This window comes from Hemicordylus capensis, chromosome 3 (assembly GCF_027244095.1).
Source record: "Hemicordylus capensis ecotype Gifberg chromosome 3, rHemCap1.1.pri, whole genome shotgun sequence".
NCBI classification, from domain to species: domain Eukaryota; kingdom Metazoa; phylum Chordata; class Lepidosauria; order Squamata; family Cordylidae; genus Hemicordylus; species Hemicordylus capensis.
Genome location: NC_069659.1, coordinates 5,658,701 through 5,683,230, shown reverse-complemented (window position 1 = coordinate 5,683,230; position 24,530 = coordinate 5,658,701). Strand labels below are relative to the sequence as shown.

Genomic DNA, 24,530 nt, shown 5'->3' with positions numbered 1-24,530 from the left:
AAGGGACCCTTGCAGGGAACGGAAACCCAGCCCCACTCTGGCAGGACCTGGCCTGTCCCCTGCTGCTCCCGCTTGTGTGGGGTTAGCCCAGTTGTGATGTCGGACCCCTGGGAGTGCCCCCCCCTTTATCACCTCCCACGTGGAGCGACTGGATATCTGCAGAGACTCCTTCCCGCCACAGAATGTGTCGTGTTGCTGTGCTATTTGTAGTGATGCTTCAGCACATCAGGGGCGGAAATGATGCCCACTGATCCGGGGGACTCGCTGAGCTTCGCCTTGCTTCAGAGGAGAACGGGAGCGACAGAGACGGGCCCCCTTTGTGCCCCTCTTCCGTCAGGCTTTGGGGAACAAGAGGCCCCAGGCACTGACTGCTGAACCAGACAAATGCGTCCCTTCCCTGCTGCTGTAATGACAACCCAGAGGACATTAGCAAAACTCGTGCTCTGGAATGAGATCCCAACGTGTCCTCATCACTATTCATTCTGGTTCAGTTGCTCTGTCATGCTGTTTCTCCTGGATTTGTTTCATTCGCATTTATCTCTCACCTTTTCCCAGTGTGAAATAGCTCAAGGTGGCTTACAAAACCATAACTTCAGGAATAATAAGAAAGAGCGATTAAGTACTCCTTCCCCCAAACAAAAAATGCTTAATTTTTTTTTTCCACGTCACTCCAGGGGCCTTCTGAAAGAGACACCTTTGTGCCAGCCTCCTGGAAATTCTTGGAAATTGAGCCAACAGGAGGCTCAAGGGAGGGACCTCCACCAATGTGGGGCCACCACCCAAAAGACCTTGCAACCCCTGATGGTGGCCTCCGACAGAGGAGTGAGGGGAGGTTCTTATGGAAGCAGGTGTTGCTTCAAATGCATCCCACACAGGATGGGTCTTCTAGCAAGCAGAGGCATCTGTCTCAGAGGGGCCCAGAATGAATGCCAGCCGTACACATTTTACCCTGGAGTAAAGAAATGTCAAAATGATGCCACTGTGGCATAATTTTGCCACTTCTACTCATGTATTCCAATGACACACAGAGGCACAAGATGGGAGTCAGGAAACAGCACCCAGATCTGGGCACAGAGGTGGCTCTGGGGAACAGGAACAAAGGAAGCTGCCTTCTACCGAGTCAGACCCTTGGTCTATTTAGCTCAGTATTATCTACACAAACTGGCAGCAGCTTCTTCAGGGCTGCAGGCGGGGTTCTCTCCCAGCCCTATCTTGGAGATGCTGCCAGGGAGGGAACTTGCAACCTAGATGCTCTTCCCAGAGCAGCTCCATCCCGAGGGGAATGTCTTACAGTGCTCACGCATGTAATCTCTCATTCAAAACCAAACCAGAGCAGTCCCTGCTTAGCAAAGGGGGACAATTCATGCTTGCTGTCACAAGGCCAGCTCTCCTGTATAGTATAGTAGAATACTATACTCCCCTGAATAGTAGAGGGCCCTCAGCAGCTGCTCAGAGATGCTTATGCCAGCCCTGGATGGACCAATGATCTGATTCAATGTCATGCAGCTTCATAGGTTGAGAACCAGTGTGGTGGTGTGTAGTAGCAGCTCTGTCCTAACAAGCCAGCGGGGTGCAGCTGCCTGATTCCAGGCAGCAGCAGCAGCACCTCAGTGGCTCCTCTGTCTCCCCAGCCTGGCCTGAGAGTTGCACCTCCTGCAGGCTGGTCATTCATCAGGTAGAGCTGCATAGTTAACTGGCTGTCAGGAAAGGCAAGAGAGAGGCCCCCCCTCCAAGCTGTCTCCCGAGGACGACCTGCTACTGGTGGTGTGATTATTGGTTACATTCCTATCCGGCTTTCTCCAAGAAGCTCTGGCAACGTCCATGGTTCTTCCTCCAACCCGCTTGTCATTTGAACCTCAACACACCCCTGGGAGTGCCAGCCAGGCCCAAGGTCACACACTGAGCTTCATGGCTGAGGAGGGTCGGGATCTGAACCTGGGTGTCCCTGATCCAGTATTGAGCCACTAAGTCATACTGGCTAGTAATCTAGAAATCGGGAGAGCCAGGTTCAAATCCTCACTCAGCCAGGAAGCTTACAAGGTGGTCCTGTGCTTAATCAACAACAATATTTATATACCACTTTTTCAGCAAAAGTTTCCAAAGCTGTGTACACAGAGAAACAATAAATAAATAAGATGGATCCCTGTCCCCAAAGGGCTCACAATTCAATCACTCTCGCTCGGCACAGAGCTGTTGTGGATTTTATTAATTAGTTAGTTTTAGTGGACATATTTATATCCTGCCCACTGCTCTCAGCTACTTGAAATGTGAAAAATGGCACAAATCCTCTTCTAGAAATGTGAACAATAGCAGAAATCTCCACAACCATATCAGAGACTAGAAAGAGCTGGGCAGGGCCGGCAGATCCAGCAAAGCACACCCTGACAGGGTGTTTCAACCTTGGGACCTCAGACGATGTTGGAAATACAACTCCCATCATCCCCAGGCACAATGGCCTTTGGCCACTGTTGATCATTGTACTCCAACCCGTATCCAGGGTCCCCTGCATTGTGGCGAGAATCTGCTTCTTCCTTACCCTTTTGACTAGGCGGTTTCTCCCTCCAGAAAGCAGATCCTCTTTCTTTAGGAGCAAAGATGTGAAAGGAAGAATTTACTACCATGTGGGCCATGCCTTTGCCTTACCACCAACAGCCGGTGAAACCATCTGCTTGTTTACAACGTGTGTGAATGAGACTCTAGGGGAGTTGGCCTTTCCCAGGAGCCTCAGTCTGTATTCAAACTGCTCTCATGTCTTGGAGAAAATGGAGCGTGTTGGTTTTCATGCTGAATCTGGAATAGATTGAAATTAGGAGGGGGAGGAATTGGGGTGTAGACATCTGTACAAATGCAGTTGTATCGTGCAGTACAGGAACCAGGGGTGAGATCCAGCCCATTACATTCAGCTGGAGTTTTGCTACTGATAATAGTAGGAAAGAACGTACTCCAAGTTTTTGCAGTGAGAATTCATCTCATAACTGGGTAGACGCAAACAGCCCACACATATTTGGAAGGTTGCCAATTGACCAAAAGAAGGGCCACTCATTGTGGTGTAACACATGCTTGCATGATGCAGAAAGTCCCAAGTTCCCTCCCTGGCATCTCCAGATAAGGCTGAGCTGCTGAGACTCCTGCCTGCCACTTTGGAGAAGCTGCTGCCAGTCTGTGTAGACAATACTGAGCTAGATGGGCCAGTAGTCTGACTCAGTAGAAGGCAGTTTCCTACGTTTCTATTCACCGGAGCCACCTGTGTGCCCATATCTGGGTGCTGTTTCCCAATTCCCATCTTGCACCTCTCTGTGTGTCATTGAAATACATGATGTTATGTTCCTATGGGAATAGGGTCGTAGCTCTGTGGGTAGAGCATTTGCTTTGCATGGAGAAGGTCTCAGGTTCAATCCCTGACAGCATCTCCAGGGCATTCTTCACACAGCAGGCTTAACCGCAAGTTTACTGTGAGACTTTACTGCAAACTCAAAGTTGCCCTAAGAAACTGATGCAAAAAGTGGATTTTTTAAACCCCGGATATAAATTGGGCTACACGCAATGACAAACCTGAATCATGCAGTCTTATGAGCACTTACCTGGGAGTAAGCCCCACTGACCATAGTGGGATTTCTAGAATCATAGAACCAGAGAACGTTAGAACTGGAAGGGACCTTGGAGGTCTTCTACACCAACCTCCTGCTCAATGTGGGGAACTGCTAGAGCAGCTATAAGAGATGGCCATCCAGCCTCTGTTTGAAAACCTCCAGCGAAGGAGAGCCCAGCACTGGCAGGCTGGTCCACTGGTGAATTCCTCCTATAATGTCAGCCCACTGATCCTAGTCCTGCCCTCACAGGACTAAGTCCACTGTGATGGAGGTGGCAAAAGGGAGGAGAGAGAAGCTAGAAGCTAGCTGAACCACCTTCTCTGGAGCACTAGCAGGACAAACTGAACTGGGAGGTTCAACCTTGTAAATTATGGTTTAACGCCTATTAGAAGTTACGACTGAGTTGGAAGTCAACTTGAAATTGTTTCACAATCCCTGAGACATCTTTAACCAAAGTGGTGGCTTGCTGTTCCCCTTGAATGCCATGAGTCAAGTGTGATTTCTCAGAATGCCAAGTGTGATTTCTCAGACGTAAGATCCAGTTTGTTCAGTGGGGTTTCCTTCCAAACAAGTGTCCATGGGATCATAGCTGTCAGCTCTTCCCAAACCTGGAATCAAAGGCTATGATCCTGTGCACTTGCTTGAGAGGGAGTCCCACCAAATATGACAGACTTGCTTCTGGGTAAACATGTGTAGGATTGGGCTGTAACAGCACACCTGTCTACTTCAAAGTAGGACCAGTTGTGTTCAATAGGGCCAACTCCCAAGTAAAGTTTATGGCAGTAGGTGCTACCGGGTTCTTTGCCATTTTTGCTGCAAATATATATGTACATAATACAAATTACAATCTAAAAATAAAAATAAAACACTTTCACAGAATAAAAACCAATAAAAACCAATTCACAAAGTGAAACAAAATAATCTTACAAGATTAAAAGGTTAATTTGATTAAGTGCCATCAAGTCAGTGTCAACTCTTAGTGACCACATAGATAGATTCTCTCCAGGGTGCTCTGTCTTCAACGTGGCCTTTCAGGTCTCTCAGTGGTGTATTCATGTATTCATGGCTGTTGTAATCAAGTCCAGGGGCGTAGCTATAATTGAGCGAAAGGGTTCAAAGAACACGGGCCCCCAGCTCCTGAGGGCCCTCCAGCTCCATCCCTCCCTATTTTCTTCATTGTCTCCCTCACTCTGGGCGGCTGCCAGAGAGAGAGATGAACACAGGCCCCATCTACCTTGTTGCTGGTCGTCCTCTTCTTCTCTTGCCTTCAACTTCTCCCAGCATTATGGACTTCTCAAAGGAGCTGGGAGCTGAACCACATAATGTGTCCGAAGCAGGATAGTTTGATTTGTGCCTCGAGTGAAAATTCTGGATTAATTTGTTCTAGGATCCATTGGTTTGTTTCCCTGGCTGTCCATGGTCTCCTCAAAAGTCTTCTCCAGCACCCAAGTTCAAAAGCGTCAATACTTTTTCTATCTTGCTTCTTCAAAGTCCAGCTTTGACACTCCATAGAGTGTCACTGTCACGGGAAAAACCATGATCCAAACGATTCTAATCTTCACATAGCAGGACTTGGGGTGGGGAAACAGTTTAAAATGAATTTTAATTAAAAGCCTGAGAAAACTGAAGGATATTGTTACCGTACAGGAGCGCTTTTCAGCGTGCAAAAAAACCCCAAACTATCTAGACATGGGGGATTTCTAGCTTTTGTTTTCCTGCCTGCGCGCGCGTGCATTGATACTTCTGCACCGCCCTTGGTCCTAAGAAGATAAAACCACCCAATCCAATACAATAAAGGCGAGAGTTTATGTTACTTTTCGTCCTCGGGGGAGCCAACAACACCGTGCGTGCGCCAGAGGGTGGTGGAGAGGGAGTGGGGTGGAAGGCAGCGGCCCCCGGGCTTGCTGCCCAGGAGGGCGACATCCCTAGCCCCCTCCTCTCCTTCCATTAGGGCGCCCCCACCACGCTCGCTCGTCCCTCTAACTAACAGCAAGGTGGGATCTCCCCTCACCCTGCCTGCCCTTCCCAAACCCCGCACATCCTTCCGAGCCCGACACCTCCCCAAGTCCGGCTGAATCCTTCCAAGGCGCAGGAGTCCCGCACATGCACGCAGCAGCCGCCGCCGCGTCGATGATTGCGGGGAAAGGCGCGCCGCCCTGCTGGTCAAGCGAGCCAGCCGGACTGGCCCCCCGCAGGAGTCCGGAGAGGTGGCGCCGCCGCTCTAGCCCGTCGTCGTCCCTGCCTCGCTGGCCTTCCTGGGGCGGCTGCCGCTGCTTCCACCCCCCCGCACAGACTGCTCTATCGAGTCCCGTCTCTATGGCCACGCTCGCCCGGCCTTTTCCGAGCCGGGGCGGGGGGGGGGGGCGTGCAGTGAGTGACGATGCTCTCCCCTTAGGAACGCGGCTCCAGCCCTGCCGGCGGCAGCAGCAGCAGCAACGCGCTCCGCTCGCTTGCTGGGTGGGAAGGGTGGCTGGCGGCGCTTGCCTGCCTTTGGGGCTCCCTGGAGAGGTAGGCTGGGCGCGCCCACTGCCCGGGGGGAGGAGGGCTGGAGAGGAGCGGGGTGCTGGTGCCTGCTGCTGCTGCTGGGTGGCCAACTGCTCGGGCGGCGGCCGGGCTCGCTGCTCCTCTGCAGTAGCAGCAGCAGCAGCCTGTCTGGGGCGAGGAGGAGATCCAGGTGGCCGCTGGCCGGCTCCGGGGGCGAGGCAGGGCGAGGGGACCCAGCTGCCGTGTCTTGCTCGCCCTCCCGCCCTCCTGCCCCCACCCCCGTAATTTACATAACCGAGATAATTCGAGAAGCGTATTGCTGCTGCTGCTGCTTCTCCTCGGCAAGTGCCCGTCTCTATCTTTAGCACTCCGGCCGTGACCCGGATTGCGGCTGCTTGCGCTGGGAGGATGATGGTTTGCTGCTCTGCCTGACTCTGGCTTTTCTCCCTGAAGTTCTGCTGCCTGCCTGCCTGCCTGCCTGCCGCCCAGGTAGCCCGCTGGGGAGGAGACCTCTGCAGAGATGGCCCTGCTGAAGAGTGGCTGGCTCTGGAGGCAGAGTAAGTGGGGCCGGGGATTCCTGGGGTGCGGTGCGGTGCGGTGGGGTAAGGGTCTCCCCTCTTTTTAAGTGGCGCAGCGGGAAATGCTTGACTAGCGAGCCGGAGGTTGCCGGTCGAATCCCCGCTGGTATGTTTCCCAGACCAGGCAGCAGTGACATAGGAAGATGCTGAAAGGCATCATCTCACACTGCACAGGAGGAGGCAATGGTCAACCCTTCCTGTATTCTGCCAAAGAAAACCACAGGGCTCTGTGGGCGCCAGGAGTCGGAACCGACTCAACAGCACTGTACCTTTCTCTCTTTCTCTCTTTGAGAGAGAGAGAGAGAGACGCTATTTTGATTTTCCTGTTTGTTCTGTTCACAATGGGGTGTTTAGGAGACAAATTAGGTCTTCTGTGTACTTTGGGTAGCTGGTAAAGTGATGGACAAAGCCTGAGGGCTGAAACGGATGTTAACTCTGTAGCCGTTTGCAGGCAAATTATCTGTAAGGGCTACAGAAGGCCCAGGACATATTCCTTTTGAGGCAGAAAGTCCAAATGGCACCTGCACCATGCTGATAAACACACAACAGTTTTAATAGTTGGCAACTGAGTAGTGCTTCAGGCTGTTACCTTGGATGGGCCACTTTGCCCTGCTAATGGTAGGTCAGTCCAGGAAAGCAGCATTTGGTGGGTTTAATTATGCAGTAGCCGTTAAAAAAATGTTCCCTGTGATTTCTAAACACCTAACAGGAATGTTCAACGTTTTATTTAGAGTTCTAGAAACTTTACTTTAAAAAGAGGAGATAGAGAGAACAAAGAATTAGGATAAAATGTTGCAGGTCAAACTGACTGTTTTCGGAAGCCAGTTTAAAAGTTTGTAAACTGCTTTGGGCATGGTTTCCATGGAAAAGTGGTGTGAATGTGATGTAGATGAATAAATAATCTATATACCTGTTATTAATCCTAGCTGTTTCTTAGACCCACCTCCTATTTAAAAAAAAAAATCCAGATATCAAAATACCCATCTGTATTTGGTTGGCTGGCACAGGTTTTTGATGAGCAGACTTACCTGATAATGGAAATTGTACAGTAGCCTGTTGTTTTTTAAACAACTCCTTTCTAAATAAAAAAATGATCTTGTATATTAAAAGACAGTTTTGAGTGAAGGTGGATGTAAGATGAAGATACCCCTCACCCCAGCTAGGGTTGCATTTTTGTCTTGTCCATGATGAGTACTATGAGAACCCAATTCAGAATATTTTCAACTCTTCTTGTTTCTAAATCCATACAGCCAAGGTTTTTCAAAAACTGATTTGCTCTGACACTGCCAGGGAAACGGCTTCTAAATATTATGGAGGAAGTCCAAACTGGAGCTAGGCTTTTGCTTTGCTGAGGACTATTACATGAAAATTGGGTGCCTCAAAGATGCAGAGTGGCTGCCCACCCTCCACGCCTTCCCTGCTCATACAATCTTCTCCAAATGTGGATGCACAAGCTGTATCGCCCCACCCTGTTCCCTCCTTCAATATCTACTCTTCAGAGTTCCAGCTAATCTGCAGTACCTACTCTGGCCATGCTGTTACACATTCAGGTGGTCCGTTCTGAAAATGCATGTGTCCTACAGATGAGATGGAAATGAGTGACATGTATATAAAAATAGTTTGGTTATGAATATAGCCATTTTTTAAAGGGCGGTATATAAATCGAATAAATAAAAAAAATTAGAGAACTGATAGAAGGATATTGAGAGCCAGCGTGGTGTAGTGGTTAGAGTGCTGGACTAGGACTGGGGAGACCCGAGTTCAAATCCCCATTCAGCCATGAAACTAGCTGGGTGACTCTGGGCCAGTCACTTCTCTCTCAGCCTAGCCTACTTCACAGGGTTGTTGTGAAAGAGAAACTCAAGTATGTAGTACACTGCTCTGGGCTCCTTGGAGGAAGAGCGGGATATAAATGTAGTAGTAATAATAATAATAATAATAATATTCTTAAATGCTGTAGTAATTTTGCTAGGAAGGGATTTGAAAAGTTATGAAGGTAAGACCTGGACAGTCAGTAACTTACTGTTGGCGATAAAGATGATCACCAAAAAAGAATGGGGGTGGGGAGGGATCAACATGTTTTTAACAGTTAATGAAGGTTACAAGAAATATGGGAAGGTAGAACAAGTGCTGGGTGGTTTCTAAAGGAATTGCTTCCAGTCTTTGAATTAAGTCTCTGCAATGGTTCTTATGACACTTACAAAACAGCTGGGATTAGTTGGAAATTATAGTATCAAGAAAAGACAATGCAAAGTCTGAGGCGGGGAATTCTAAGGAACTGAAAATTAGGAGAGTTCAGAAATACTTAGGTTAGATGTTTTTTCTTGATTGCACAGTTTGGGGGCTTATGGAGTGGAATGTGGCAGAACGTTTTTCTTCTTGCAGTCTTTGAAACAAGGATTGAGGCACCAAATACTGGGTGGATGACGGGCAGTAGACGTGTGAAGGCGATGGGTGTGCTTCTGGGGCTGGGGAGAGACGTGGAAGAGGGCTGGTGGATGTATGGAATGAAGAAGTCCCATAAGGACTTTTCTCTTTTGCAGGCTTTAAGCTGAAATTGCCAGTTTTATGAACTTCTTCCCCCTAGTCATAAGGACTAGAAACTTGTTCTTGGTTTTCACTTTTGAAAAATAGATTCTAGGGGAAAATAGACTCTATGGAATCTATTAGGAACCATCAGTTCCTAATAGATTCCATAGCAATTAACAGTTCTTGTCTTTGAGGCCACAGTTGGTGCCATGGTTATTAAATTAGTGGCTTTGGCGATATTACTTCTATGATAAGAGTCCCGACATGAAGCCGATTTATTTACATGGAAGCAAGCCCCATCCATGTCAGTAGGACCTGCAAGGATGTCAGCTCAGGACTGCAGCTTGGGCTGCCCAGATCACTCTGGGATTATTCATCTGAATAACTGCTGGACCTATTGAGGCAGAAACCTCTTCTCCCCACTCCCCTGCCCTCAAAGCTTGGCCATCTGTTCCTAGTTCTCTGCTGAGAGCTGTAAAACAAAGCCTGAACAGCAGCAGCACCTTGGAACAGCAGGCAACCCCCCCCCCACACACACACACCTGCATGCCACTTCCCATCTTGTACCAGGCAGATGTAAAATGGCCAGAATTCTCTCTGCCCTGAGGTGGTTTTTTTATGCCTATGCGAGCATAGTGCAGAAATGGACAACAAGCAAAGCAATGGGTCCCCTCCTGCATTTTAAAAAATCTAGCAGATGCACAACCGTTCATATTTTCCCATGGCAGCAGTTTTCAAAATGTCTTCTGGTGAACCCTGTGTAAACTTATCATAGGAATATAAGACTCAACCAATTGTCTACAGTCCATGGATTCTCAACGTTGGGTCCCCAGAGGTTATTGGACTTCAGCTCCCATAATTCCCAACTAAAGGCCACTGGGGCTGGGGATTATGGGAGTTGAAGTCCAATAACATCTGGGGACCCAACATCGAGAATCCCTGGGACACAGACTGGCAACAGCTTCTCTAAGGTTATATCAGGAGGCTCTCTGTCCTATCTTGGAGAGGCCAGGGAGGGAATTTGGGACCAACGATGCTCTTCCCAGAGCAGCTCCATCCCCTAAGGGGAATATCTTTCAGTGCTCACACATGTAGTCTCCTGTTCAAATGTAAACCAGGGTGGACCCTGCTTAGCAAAGGGGACAATTCATGCTTTCTGCTACAAGACCAGCTCTCCTCCCATGGGTCCTTTAGTGAGATGACCAATGATGGTCACCGTATCTTAAGAAGGATATTGTAGAACTGGAAAAGGTGCAGAAGAGGGCAACCAAAATGATCAAGAGCCTGGAACACCTTCCTTATGAGGCTAGGCTACACCATCTGGGGCTCTTTACCTTGGAAAAGAGGTGTATAAAATTATGCATGGAGTGGAGAGGGTGGAATTTTTCTCCTTCTCTCACAACACTAGAGCCAGGGGTCACCCCATGAAACTGAAGGTTGGGAAATTTAGGACCAACAAGACGAAGTACTTTTTCACACATCGCATAATGAATCTATGGAATTCCTTGCCATGGGATGTGGTGATGGCCACTAGCTTGGGTGGCTTTAAAAGGGGCTTAGACAGATTCATGGAGGGCAGGTCTATCAATGGCTACTAGTCTGGTGGCTGTGGGCCACCTCCAGCCTCAGAGGCAGGATGCCTCTCAATACCAGTTGCAGGGGAGCCACAGCAGCAGGAGGGAGGGCAGGCACAGACCTCTTGCCTGTGGGCTTTGCAGAGGCATCTGGTGGGCCACTGTGTGAAACAGGATGCTGGACTAGATGGGCCTTCTTGGGCCTGATCCAGCTGGACTGTTCTTATGTTCTTAATGGCAGACAAGCCTCACCTGCAAGGCAGCTGGTCAACCACTACTGCTCTCTTCCTGCATTGCCCAAAGGCAGTGGAGTGCAGGATCGTGGCTGCTGCCCTCTCACTTTCAGTGGGGCAATGGTGACACCCAACAGGCCTTGCTATTATGAATAGATTGTGTGCCCTAGGCCATGTCCCCAAACCCTTTAGAATATGCACATGGCAGACGTCATGGTGGAAAGGCGTCCCTGAAAGTAGAAAGTTCAAAAACCATGGACTCTGGCTGTCATTCGGTGTAATTGTTATTTAAAATGTGAAGACCTTTCTGTTCACTCGGGCTTTCTAAAATTGCTCTAAAAATGTTTTGTATTGTGTACTGTATTTTTATATTGTAATTTGTCTTGCTTTATGTGTTTTTTTAAATGGGATGTTTTTGTTGTAATGTGAGCTGCCCACAGAACAATTTGTTAAGGGGTGGCTAACAAATAAAGTGGTTGTAGTCATTAGTATATCCTGCTTTTCTTTAAAATAAATTAAAGGTGGCTCACAACCACTTTCAAAACAGAGTACAATAAAGATGAGAATAAAAGTGGCCAAAGACACTCTTGTTCATGCAGAAATGAAAAACTTGATAAAAATATCATGTAGGCTCAGTTGGAGGGTGAGAAAGCCAAGCAAAACATTTGGGCATTAATGAGGCACCGAAATCTCTGGTGGGATGGTGCCTGTCTCATTTTGAATGGAAGGGAGTTTCACAGAGGGGGCCACCACAGAAAAAGCCTTCTCGTGCATAGCCACCAAGCACACACCTCAGAAATTTTGTGGCACACACAGGCCCATGGATTTTAGAAACTCTGTAAGTGGGGTTAGAAAATGTAGGACTGCTGCCCCTCAGACCACAGGAAGTGGCGGGGAAAGGACTAGAATGTGAAAAACTCTCTTGGATGCATTTATGGGGTTGTGTGAACATATGAGATGGCCTTATCTTGAGTCAGGCCAATGGTCCATCTAGTCCAGGGGTGTCCAGTCTGAGACGCTGCTGTTGGATTACAGCTCCCACCATCCCCAGACACAATGTATTGCAACTGGGGATGATGGGAGTTGTAGTCCAACAGCAGCAGCAAAGTTCTGCTGTTCTGCCACCAAGTTATATCTGCTCCCTGACATGGTGCTTTTTGTCAGTCAGTCCTGTATTTGCTTAAACCCAAATGTCAGCACAAAATAATAAAAGGTCCACTTACACATATCAGCAAAGGGGACAGAACAGCATATCGGGTGAATCCTACCCGCCCCCTTTCATGATACAGCAATAGAAAGTACATTTTCCTTGTAGACTTTTTTCAGTAGCTGCTGCAAACCTTCCTGTCACATAAAACTCATACTTGTCTAAATCAGCAGATCTGATCAGAATCAGGCAGCTAAACCTTGCTACCATTCAGACTTCTTAAGACTCTTTACCTAGGAACATTATGGGCAATACAAAACACAATTTGCAGTGATTTCTATTATGGTGCATTCATATTTAGAGTAGGACTAATCTGTTTCCAAGTTCTTCTATCTGCAGTATTTTTTCAATTTCATTCTTCTGGAAGCCTGCACATTTCACACATCGCTAGGGCAATCCCATGTCCTGTTGTACACTCTTAATTCTGGGATTCTTCTGGGCTGGAGCTGGGGAGAGTTGATATCTCAAATGAACAAGATCCTATGCTCCATTGTGCCTAAGCTTTTAAGTGAGAGATGGTTTCCTACCATGCCTCTTGGTCAAAGAGTCTGGAAAAACGCCTGGTAGCATCTGCACTTGATCCTGAGAGTTGCATTTTTTCTTCTTCTTCTTCTTAAAAATGTGTTTCCAGTCCTCATAATTTTGAGGATGGAGGCAGAGGGCAGCCTGACTCCTAAGTCTTGGGGCTGGCTCCTAGAGGAAAAGGAAGCTTGTCAAGGCCTGACGCAGATAATATATGAAGCTGCCTCTTACTGAGCTGGACCACTGGTCCATCTAGCTCAGCATCTTTGACCCTTACGGGCAGCATTAGGGTTGCCTTCCTACTCCTCACTGACTCAATTGCGCATCAGGCCTGCCTGTCATCTTAAATGAAGCTTTGGCTGCTGGGTGGGGATATTTGATAGCTGTCTCTTAAGAATCCAGCAGACAAGGCAGAATAAGAGATGAGACGGGTGGGAAGTAGAGTCAGCAAACCGAGAGTGCTGTCTGGCGAGCACGTTGCCTGCATGAGCCCCGTTGGGATGAATGGGGATGGAGCAAGGACACAGATGTGCCCTTGCTCCATCTCCATTCATTCCAACGGGCTCACACAGGCAATGTTTTCGCCAGATTGTGCCCTCCGTTTGGACGTGAGAAGAACGTCCCTGCTGCAGTCTTGGGCGGGGATTATTGACTTGGGCTGGAAATGTAAATCTGTAGGCGCAATGACCTTTCAGTTCCAGGAAAGGGCTGGCAAAGAAACCCCCTTGTATTAGCATATTGTGTTCTCATCTCAGATTATCTCCTCTCTGTTCACCTGAACCCCATCCCTTTTTTCCTGGCCTGCGCAGGCTCCATCCTCCGACGCTGGAAACGGAACTGGTTTGTGCTGTGGGTGGACGGCAGTCTCGTCTACTACCACGATGACACAGGGCGTGACATGGATGGTCGGATCAACATCAAGTTCAACTGCAGGGACGTCAGGACAGGGCGTGAATGCCGAGGTGTGTGTCTGGCGTGCAGCAAGGTTGGAGTGGGCCTTGGGAGAAAAAGTGAAGATGGGCCCCTTCTCCACCATGAGCAAGTTGTCACCCGGCTGGTGTCCCCCCTAGTTGGCGGGTGGGTGGGTGGGTGTGCGTGTGTGTGTGCGCACAAATATTTTCTGTGATTTTTTTTAAAAACAGTACTGTGCAAGCATGGTGTTCTGACCTTGGGTGCAAAATGCAGCCTTCTGAAAAACAGTTGCTGTCTCTTAAAAGCTGGTAACTAGTCTTGACAGCCAGAAAGTGGAATTCTCTGCCACGGGATGTAGTGATGGCTACTAACTTGGATGGCTTTAAAAGGGGCTTATACAAATTCATGGAGGACAGGTGTATCAATGGCTACTAGTCTGGTGGCTATAGGCCACCTCTGGCTTCAGAGGCAAGATGTCTGTGAATACCAGTTGCAGGGGAGCAACATCAGGAGAGAGGGCATGCCCTCACCTCTTGCCTGTCGGCTTCTCAGGGGCATCTGGTGGGCCACTGTGTGAAACAGGAGGCTAGACTAGATGGGCCTTCTTGGGCCTGATCCAGCAGGGCTGTTCTTATGTTATGTAAAGTGGGACTGAGCTGATATGAGCATTTTCTCCTCATGCAGTCTTTGGTCCCCTGTGAAAAAGGGCCCTCTGACTGGTGATCTTTCATGGAGGCAGGCAAATGGGAACAAAAATGTTTGTATTTGTATCCTCCCCCTGTAAGCAAGTTAAGCATTTTGCCAAGAGAAGGGAGAGCGGTTGTGCAGCAGGCTGTATTGTGGATTGCCTCCTGTAAAGTGGTAGCTTGTGAACTCTTTGCCACTCTACAGGAAGAGATCCTCCGTGCGCTGGGTGGTGCAGTCTCTCTCTTGGGGAGGCAGTGGACTGTGATCAGTCCAGGAAGCATTGCACCTGCTCTACATTTGTGCTCAGTGATGGCCTCACACTTGCTGCCTAGTCCATGATTGGCTGGGATCACTACAGGAATGGAAAGCAATGGCCCTGAAGCAGCAGCAGCAGCATCAGTAGCACCCATGCAAACAGCTGTGCAGAAGAATGATCAAAACCAACCTATATTTTCAGGAATTATTTTTGGTCCTCTCAGTTCACCTGCCAGGGTGAGCATTTGGCACAGCCTTACTTGGAAGGTTTGTGTAGGCAATAACTGCTGAAATCTCAGTCACCACAAGTGGGATTGAGAAGCACTTCCAGTGGTCCAGAGGCAGCGTCTGTGGCCTGCATAGCCCTCTGCAGGAAGCGGAATAAATTATGCAGAACACATGGCACATTTGCTTCATCTGCATAATGCATACCGGCTGCAGATTTTTTTCTTTCGTTTTGCTTTGCTTGACACATCGTTTGGGCTTCATCAGCATTCAGTTTTCATTTTGGTTTTCCTCGGTGCTGGGAGTACAAGTCCTAACTATGTATGTATTGGTGGAACAGAGGAAGCATCCTCCTTCTGCTGAGTCGGACTAGGTCCATCCATGGTTTCAGGCAGAAGTCTCTCTCTCTCTCACCCTGCCTGGAGATGCTGTCAAGGAGTGAACCTGGGACCTTCTCTTCCCCTGAGCTGTGGCCCCCCCATCCCCTATGGGTGATCTCTTACAATGCTCGCGTGTAGTCACCCTTCCAAATACAACCCAAAGTAGATCTTGCTTAGCAAAGGGGACAATTCATGCTCACTGCCACAAGACCACTTCCTGGTGTGTTTGTGTGCCATTCTCTCACGTCCTCTCTAAAGTAGATTAAGAGTCCTATTTCAGAGATGGAGGAGCTTAGGCTGAGGAGTGCTCATGGCTGGCAACCAGGGGCTGGAAACCAGGCGTGTTGAAAGCTGGACTGATCTCCACTGCACCAGGGGGGCTCTCACGACCCTTTTCTCGTCCTGGGGATATGTCCTAGTTTCCCTGGAAGCTTGTTTTCTATAATGGCAGTTATCGGTTTATCTTAATCTGTATCCTGTAGGCTCAGGGTGACTAGGACTGTCTGTTTATGATTAAAAAGTGCAATCTTGAACAGCACCATCTCATTTTAAGATACTTCAAACAGGCCCCCAGACTCTCCAAGAAAGGTCTCCTCCCTTCTTGTATTGGTATATAGCAGGGGTGTTGCCAGGGGCTTAAAGGATCCACAGGCCCACAGCAACCCCCCCCCTTGATAATTAAACTCAATTATACTCCCACAAGAATAATTAAAGTCTCTAATGTTATAATGCAGCACCCATGAAGGTGGAAGCAGCAGAGAGTGAGGAGCGGTGAGGAGTTCTCTCCTATGTTCTGTGCAGCTGCCTCCACGGGCGCAGGGATGTATGTATGTATTTAGAATATGTATACCCTGCCCCTCCAGTGCACGACTGCTCAAGGCAGCTCACAACAATAAGACCTACAATAAAAGATACAATAAAAGCAATAAAATTAACTAAACTAGACAAGAAAAGAAAAGAAAGAAGAAGAAAAAAAGTTGTCAGATTAAAAACCACAATCATTAGGTTCAAATTAAAACTGAAAATTATAAGAAGCTAAAGAACCTACCAGATATAGGGGGGGGGACCCCAGAGCATTAAAAAGCTTCCTTTAAAAGGTGCGTTTTAAGATGTTTTTTTTTTAATTTAGTTGTTGACTGTGTGCATGCTAGCACATGTGTGCCCAAGCCACACCCCCTGCTTCAATGTCAGACCCGGGGTCCGGGGTCTGTGCCAGAGATGGGGAGTTGGGGATGAGAGCTCCTTGCTTTGCTTCCTCACAGGGAGGCAGAGAAAGGAGCTCCCTACCAGCAGTTCAGCAAACTGCTGACGGAGAGCTCTGCAATGGGTCTGAGGAGCCCCATCTCCGGTACTAACCTTGGACTCTGTGTCTGACATTGATGCAGGGGTGTGTGGCTGGGAGAGGGTCCGGCTCCCCCCCCCCCCGCTTGGCTAGGAGCGAGGTGGAGAAAGAAGCCCTGAGCCAGCCAGCATTTCAGTGAGACACTGGCTGGGAAGGAGAGGGACACTCATTCCCCCTCCTTGCTCCTCCATTGTCCCCCACACCCCTGGATGCCTCCATGGCTGCCCTTCCTTCCTGGAAGAGGTCATGGAGAAGGAGGTGGCTGATGGAATTGGGGGCTCTTCACTGGGGGCCCATGGGCCCCCTCCTAATGACGCCCCTGTTATATAGTAAGCCAGTCTGTAAATGTATGTTGTCACAAAATTCTATCAGCCGTTCCTAAAGGTAAAGTTGTGCCGTCGAGTCAGTGTCAACTCGTGGCACCCACAGAGCCCTGTGGTTGTCGTTGGTAGAATACAGGAGCGGTTGATCATTGCCTCCTCCCGCGCAGTATGAGATGATGCCTTTCAGCATCTTCCTGTATCGCTGCTGCCCAATATAGGTCTTTCCCATAGTCTGGGGAACATACCAGCAGGAATTCGAACTGGCAACCTCTGGCTTGCGAGTCAAGTCATTTCCCCGCTGTGCCATTAGGTGGAGAACACTTAAAACTGAACCCTGCCTCTGCTTCGCAGGGCCAAACCACACATCGTGGAACAACTCTGAGGGGTTTGGATAACTTCATGGAGGAGAGGTCTATCAACGGCTACTGGTCGGAGGGCTGTAGGCCACCTCCAGCCTCAAAGGCGGGATGCCTCTGAATCCCAGTTGTAGGGGAGCAACAGCAGGAGGGTGGGCATGGCCTCAACCCCTGCCTGTGGGCTTCTCAGAGGCATCTGGTGGGCCACTGTGTGGAACAGGATGCTGGATTAGATGGGCCTTCTTGAGTCTGATCCAGCAGGGCTGTTCTTACGTTCTGTCCGACAACAGCCTGATGGGCTGTTCTCTATTGCAAAGTACCCTTGGAGAGGCACTTTGTGGGAAAGAAGTAGGGGGAGGGATGCTCAGCCCTTCCCCTACCAGCCGCTTTCCCCTGGAACTTCCTTCCTCGCATCTCCTTCCCACACATGCAGGGTTCTGGACCTGTGTCCGTGGGGTGAACGTAGGTGCAGCACATGAGAGTAGAGAGGTGGGGAGGCGAGCTGCTGGCAAAGGGAAGCAAGCAGAACTATCTTGCCTTGTAAGCTTTAGTGTTTTTTTTTCCTGGTTTGGGCTGATATGCACTTTATATTTTGTTCATTTTTTTTAGCCTTGTCAGTTTCCTCTGGCAACAGGTGGTATCTGCCATGCTGGAGGAAAGGCTTGAGAGCCAACATGCCCACTGCTATGGGAATGCATGATGTCTAGAAAAATCCCTCTGATGACTGAGAATCTTATCCCAAACCCTTTGGGTTTTATTCGGCCACCATGAGGACTAGAGAATAAATGTCTCTTTCCTCCCCAATGTCCAGAGGGAAGTTTTATGTGTGGGATAGCACCACCTCCTAGTCCAAAGGTGGGAGTTCAGCCTTCTGACTTTACTTTATGTGGGGAGGGGCGCCACATCCTCCTGGACTCACCCTGTCTTTTTAGACAGGTCCACAATAGCTGTTCTTTAGCTACCTGTTCACCTGAAAAATAAGTGTCTGCTTATGGGGCTCTTCCAGGCAGCAGTAGAGTGTTTTGAAAAGAGTTCGTTAATAAGTTGAAGGCAAGAGCATCTACACACTCTTGTAGACGAGTGTTGGCTTACATGCATCGGAGACACATGCTTCGGAGACACATGCAATCTCACATGCATCGGAGACCTTGCAGAATTTCCACATCGCCCCCTGCTGGCCAGCTCTTGCTTTCTGTGACTATTTGCCAGGAAAAAAAGGTAGTATTGAAAAATGGTGGGTTAGTCAGAGAAAGCCAGAGCTGGTCAGCAGGTGGTGACCAGCACACATAAGGGCCCAGCTGGTCATGTGACCTGCACAGGTGATCACTCTAGAAAAGCTGACACTTGCCTGTGAGGGTGTGTAGATGCTGAATAAGCTCTCACCTTCAACTTATTTGCAAGCTCTTCTCAAAATGCTCTTTATTGCTGGCTGGAGGAGCCCATGGTCTCTGAAGATGGCAAAATGGGGTGGGGGTTGAAGGGAGGAGGACCAGGTAGGACAATGTGTTACCAGATGGCAGAGACTTCTTTCCCTTGCAGAAAAACAACACGGGGTTGAAAGGAGCTTCTGCTTCCAGATTTCCCAGAATGTCATGGACAAGGATATTCAGATTCTCTCAAAACTTTGCAAATGGAGAGAGAGAGAGAGAGTTTTCTGCAGCCCAGGTCACCCTAATGTTATATTGCATAACCTTATATAACTGCTTCCTAGGACTGTGGGAGTCACTGAACTTCCTCAGTGTGAGGTCTGGCAGATCTTCCCCCAACCCTTTTGGCAGAAGCAACATTGCTTCACTCTCCAACCTTTTGTTTGTATTTTTTGATGTCCTTGTACTGCATGGTACCACCACTGCTGAGTCACTAAGAGCAGAATCTTGCGGACAATTGGTGGAAAATAAATAGTCCCAACAGAGGACTGGTTCATGTGGTAGCATGAATCTCCTTTCAGAGCCCTCCAGTAGCACTAATGCAATTCTCTGCAGTTCTACAGCTGCCGGTCTGGGTTCCAGGATATTGATGCATAATGTTCAATAATACTTTATTTTATTTATTTATTTGGCTGGCTGGCTATCATATTTTTATACTGCCCACAGCCTGCACGTCTGGGTGGTTTACAGTAAAAAAACATTTAAACATCAATTAAACAGTCAAAATGATTTAAACATTAAAATTATTTAAAAACCCAACATTAAAATATTAAAACTATAAATCTAATTAAAAGCCTGGGTGAATCAATATGTCTTCAGCACCTTTTAAAAAGTTGCCAGAGATGGGGAGGCTCTTATTGCAACAGGGAGCACATTCCAAAGTGAAGGGACAGCAACGGCGAAGGCCTGTTCCCGAGTAGCCCCCAAATGAGTTGGTGGCAACTGCCGACGAACCTCTGTAGATGATCTTAACAGGCGGTGGGGCTCATGGTGGAGAAGACATTATCTTAAATACCCAGGGACTAAGCAGTTTAGGGCTTCACGGGTAATAAACAGCACCTTGTATCTTGCCCAGAAACCTATCGGCAGCCAGTATAGTTCTTTCAACACAGGAGTAATATGATGTCTCCTAGATGACCCAGAGACCAACCTGGCCACCACATTCTGAACTAACTGTAGTTTCCAGACTATGTACAAATGCAGCCGAACATAGAGCACATTGCAATAATCCAGTCTGGAGGTTACCAGCAGATATACCACCGTTTTGAGGTCATCCATCTCAAGAAATGGACACAGCTGGAGTCAAAGCTGATAAAAAGTACCTCTGGCCACCGCCTCAATCTGGGACACCAGGGAAAGGTTTGGATCCAGAAGCACCCCCAGACTGCGTACCTGTTCCTTCTGGGGGAGCGTGACCCCACCCAGAACCAGCAGATCAAAATCATCTCTCGAGTTCCAACCCCCACAATAAGTACCTCTGTCTTATTTGGAGAATACAAATTTGCAGTGATTGGTTCATCTTCCTTTGCTCCCTGGCTGCAACTTGAATTGAAGTGAATTTGGGGGAAATAATTCTACTAGCTTGGGTTTGTATGGAAAAACCAAATTTGCATTCTCCTAATCTGAGGGTATTTGTGATTGCTTTCAACATTCCCAGTTATGGCTGCTGTTTGGAGTTAGGGTTTCAACAAAAAAATGAGATGTAAATTTAATTAGCAAATTAATACCAAAGGTGCTGTTTTAAAAACCACAAACAAGAATTAAGATTCACACTGTCTGTAAGAATCCCTTATGATTTGAATTGCAAACGTTTCTGGGCAAAATACAAGGTGCTGGTGATTACCTATAAAGCCCTAAACAGCTTAGGCCCTGGGTATTTAAGAGAATGTCGTCTTCACCATGAGCCCCACCACCTGTTAAGATCATCTGGAGAGGTTCGTTTGCGGTTGCCGCCAACCCATCTGGTGGCTACTCGGGGATGGGCCTTCTCTGTGGCTGCCCCTGGACTTTGGAATGCATTCCCTGTTGAAATAAGAGCCTCCCCATCTCTAGCAACTCTTTAAAAGGTGCTGAAGTCACACTTATTCACCCAGGCTTTTAATTAGATTTATAGTGTTGATACTTTTAATGTTGAGTTTTAAATGATTTTACTGTTTAAATGATTTTAATTGTAAACTCCCCAGAGACAAATGTTTTGGGTGGTATAGAAATATGTTAAATAAAATAAATCAATAAAAGCTATTCTGAATTACTCAGCATTCAGCAAGTTCACCTTGAATTCTGCAATTGTATTGTACATTGAACTATTGAAGAAAAGGTAATTCTTCACATGTTCTAGGGCTGTATCCTAACACTAAAAATATGTTTAGGGGCTTAACTCTGGCTTTGATTAAGTCTTGATGCTGCTGTTGCCTCGGAAGTTTCATGGTGAGGTCTGTTCTGCTTGCAGCATCAACTCAAAGCGGATGTTGGATGTGGTGCCTGCCTGTGAGTCTCTCTGCTCCTCTGTAGGGTTTGTCTTGTTTGAATTTTGTCCCGTCTCTTGGGTGTCTCTGGGATTGTTGCCAGAGTGTGGCTGCAGCAGGAGCCATGGAGTTGGCACTTTCTCCCCGGGGTCCCAATTATTCCATTGTTTGCTTGTGGTGCAGCAGCTCCCCAGAAGAGCTGAGGCATTTGGCTAACTCTGCTGTTTGCGATCAGTTTTTTTGCTTGGCCACAGACTTCTCATTGTTCATTGGTTTGTGTGGGGTGAGTGCCCTATGGCCTTTCTGCCTCAGCCGTCAAGCAGCGTGGGCTATCTGTTGGGACTTGGGAGGTGACTTTAAAGCACTCTTCTGCAGTCCATAGAGAACATCTGCTTCCGTTTATTTAGAAAAGTTTCTGGCTCTCAAGAGTTCTTGAAAATATCAAAGATAGGTTTGCTAAGGCTCAGAAGACAAATAAGAACTGTGTGACTAAATTGCTTGCAGTCTGACCAGGGGGCTGGTCTTCAAAATATCAATGGTTCCCCAGTCACGCACCAGTCTGTACTAGATGGCATGTGTGGTCTGGACCTTTCCTTACTTGGATCTCCAAGTTAATGGTCCTTGGAGACTGTCTATCTCTCTATCTATCTGTCTATCTACATTTCTATGCCGCCCTTTCCAAAGGCTCTGGGTGGTGAGATGGAGATGCAGATGCAGTGTTTTTAAGAGGCACTTAATAATGGAGATGCAGATGCACTGTCTCCCTGATATCTCAGGTTGAGGTAGTGGCTAGGAGTGCTTTTTATCAGCTTTGTCTGATATGCCAGCTATGTCCATTTCTCAAGGAAAAACAACCTTAAAACGGTGGTGCATATGCTAGTAGCATCAAGGCTTGACTACTGCAATGCGCTCTACATTGGGCTGCCTTGGTACATAGTCTGGCAACTGGAACAGGTGCAGAATGTGGCAGCCAGGCAGGCTGGTCTCTGGGGCTACCCAAAGAGACCATATTAATCCTATTTTAAAAGAACTGCACTGGCTGCCAGTTAGTTTCAGGGTGAAATACAAAGTGCTGGTTATTACCGATAAAGCCCTGAACAGCTTGGGCCCAGGGGATTAATAAGGTGCCACCTTCTTCATGAATTCCCCGCCTCTGCCGCCTATTAAGATCAGTGGGGGAGGTCTGGTTGCAGTTGCCACTGACTCATTTGGCAACCCAAAACTGGGCTTTCTCTAGGGTTTCCCCAGGGCTCTGGAACACGCTCCCATATGAAATCAGAACCTTCCCATCTCTGGCTGTTTTTAAGCAACTCTTGAAAATGCACCTATTTTATCAGGCTTTTAGTTTGTAAAGTTTTATGGCTGGTTATTTTAATTTAAGAACGGAAGAACAGCCCTGCTGGATCAGGCCCATCTAGTCCAGCATCCTGTTTCACACAGTGGCCCACCAGATGCCGCTGGAAGCCACAGGCAGGAGCTGAGGTCATGCCCTCTGATTGTAATTTAATTTGTAAACTGCCCAGAGATTTTATATGGGGCTGTATATAAATGTGATAAATAAAAATAATTGTGGCTGCACATTTAATTGGTGGTGAAGGGAAGCTGGTTCAGTAGATGTGGACCGATTGGGCTTCATGTGCTCTTCTGACTCCATAGAAAGCTTTAGAAGGTGCAGCTGCAGTGTACTCAGTTGCCACAATGCCCTGCATCACCACATGCAGCCTGGGCTGTTGTCTTGCTTTGCCCTTCGGATTGTAAGAATGAGCATCCATTCCTACAATCCTGGGCTTACATTCCAGATCCGTTTCCCCCAGCAAAACCTTCATTTATGGTAAGTGGAGTAAGGAATGGGCTTGGCAACTACAAAGACCCCAGGAAGGGCATCTTGGTAACCCCACAGAGGCCACTCAGTGTTGGGGGGGGGCGTCCCCTCGTAGCCATATTCCCAGGTTCAGAGCAGCCTTCCTTTCCCCCATGCAAATGGCAGCCATTCACTTATATGGGGGTAAAGTGAAGGTGTATACATGAGGACATCACTGGGGGTGGGGTGGGGAGCTCCAGCTGTTCCACTTCCTCAGGGATACCAGTGTTTTTTGGGGGGCCAAGACCTGCCTTTCTCCCTGACAGTTTCACCCATTGGAGCCCCTTTACTGCATCCCATATCACTTAATGCAAGCAGACCCCACTCTGAGTGGTGTGGCCCTGGGGTTCCTCACATCATCTTGCATGTGGGAAAGGTTCAGGCTTTGGACTTCAGCTTGGAACGTGATTCTGTCATGGGTTTGCCCCCTATGACGGGATGGTTGGAAGAGAGTTAGTTGCCTGGTTTTGCAAAGCCACTTAAATACGACGACGTCGACGTCGGATATTTATATACTCTTCAACCAAGTTCTCAAAGAGGTTTATATTATACTATATAAATAAGATGGTTCCCTGTCCCCAAAGGGTTCACATTCTAAAAAGAAACAGAAGGTAGGCACCAGCAGCCACCACTGGAGGGATGCTGTGCAGGGGTTGGATAGGGCCAGTTGCTCTCCCCCTGCTACATAGGGGAGAATGCCCACTTTAAAAAGGTGTCTCTTTGCTCAGTTAGCAGAGAAAGGCATCCTGGGACCTGCTATGAACATGAATGAATGACTCTCAGCTGACAGACATCCTGGCCAGAGGCCCTTTCTTGGGTGGGGGTGGGGCGGAATTGGCTAGTGGGCTGGGAAAGGTGCCTGTCTGACACAGCTGCTGGCAGTTAGAGCAAATAGCCCTGGTGCAATATTCTGCAAATTATCAGCAGCTGCGAGGCATGACAGTTAAACAGAACCTGCAGCTTCGGTATCCTTGTGCCGAATTGTAGTTGCTTGGGACCAAGGGGAGGGGTGAGCTCTTAAGAACATAAGAAGAGCCCTGCTGGATCAGGCCCAAGGAAGCCCATCTAGTCCAGCATCCTGTTTCGCACAGTGGCCCCCCAGATGCTGCTGAGAGGAGCCCACAGGCAAGAGGTGAAGGGGGCCTGCCCTCTCTCCTGCTGTTACTCCCCTGCAACTGATACTCAGGCGCATCCTGCCTTTGAGGCTGGAGGTGGGTGGCCTATAGCTCTCTGACTAGTAGCCGTTGATAGACTTCTCCTCCATGAAGTTATCCAAGCCCCTCTTCCATCCATCCAGGTTGTTGGCTGTCACCACATCTCATGGCAGAGAATTCCACAAATTGATTATGCATTGTGTGAAAAAGTACTTCCGTTTGTTGGTCCTAAATTTCCCAGCAATCAATTTCATGGGATGACCCCTGGTTCTAGTGTTACGCGAGAGGGAGAAGAATTTCTCTCTATCCACTTTCTCCACACCATGCATGAGTTTATAGGCCTCTATCATGTCTCCCCGCAGTTGTCTTTTTTCTAAACTAAAAAGCCCCAAGTGTTGCAACTTGTAGCCTTGCCTCATAAGAAAG

General features: G+C 48.1%; 1 protein-coding gene across 3 annotated transcripts in view; it reads left to right on the top strand.

Moving 5' to 3' along the window:
* Nucleotides 1-5,764: 5,764 nt before the first annotated feature.
* The window catches only part of PLEKHB1 (pleckstrin homology domain containing B1), a 48,919-nt gene continuing 30,153 nt past the window's right edge, over nucleotides 5,765-24,530 (top strand). The window contains exons 1-3 of one of the 3 annotated variants that reach the window (XM_053310004.1): nucleotides 5,765-6,098; nucleotides 6,528-6,631; nucleotides 13,527-13,679. In XM_053310004.1, coding sequence (XP_053165979.1) covers nucleotides 6,595-6,631; nucleotides 13,527-13,679 — 190 coding nt within the window. In that variant the 5' untranslated portion in view covers nucleotides 5,765-6,098; nucleotides 6,528-6,594. Of the gene's footprint in view, nucleotides 6,099-6,126; nucleotides 6,632-13,526; nucleotides 13,680-24,530 lie in introns of those variants that run through there. The other 2 variants (XM_053310005.1, XM_053310003.1) reach the window with 2 other exon arrangements.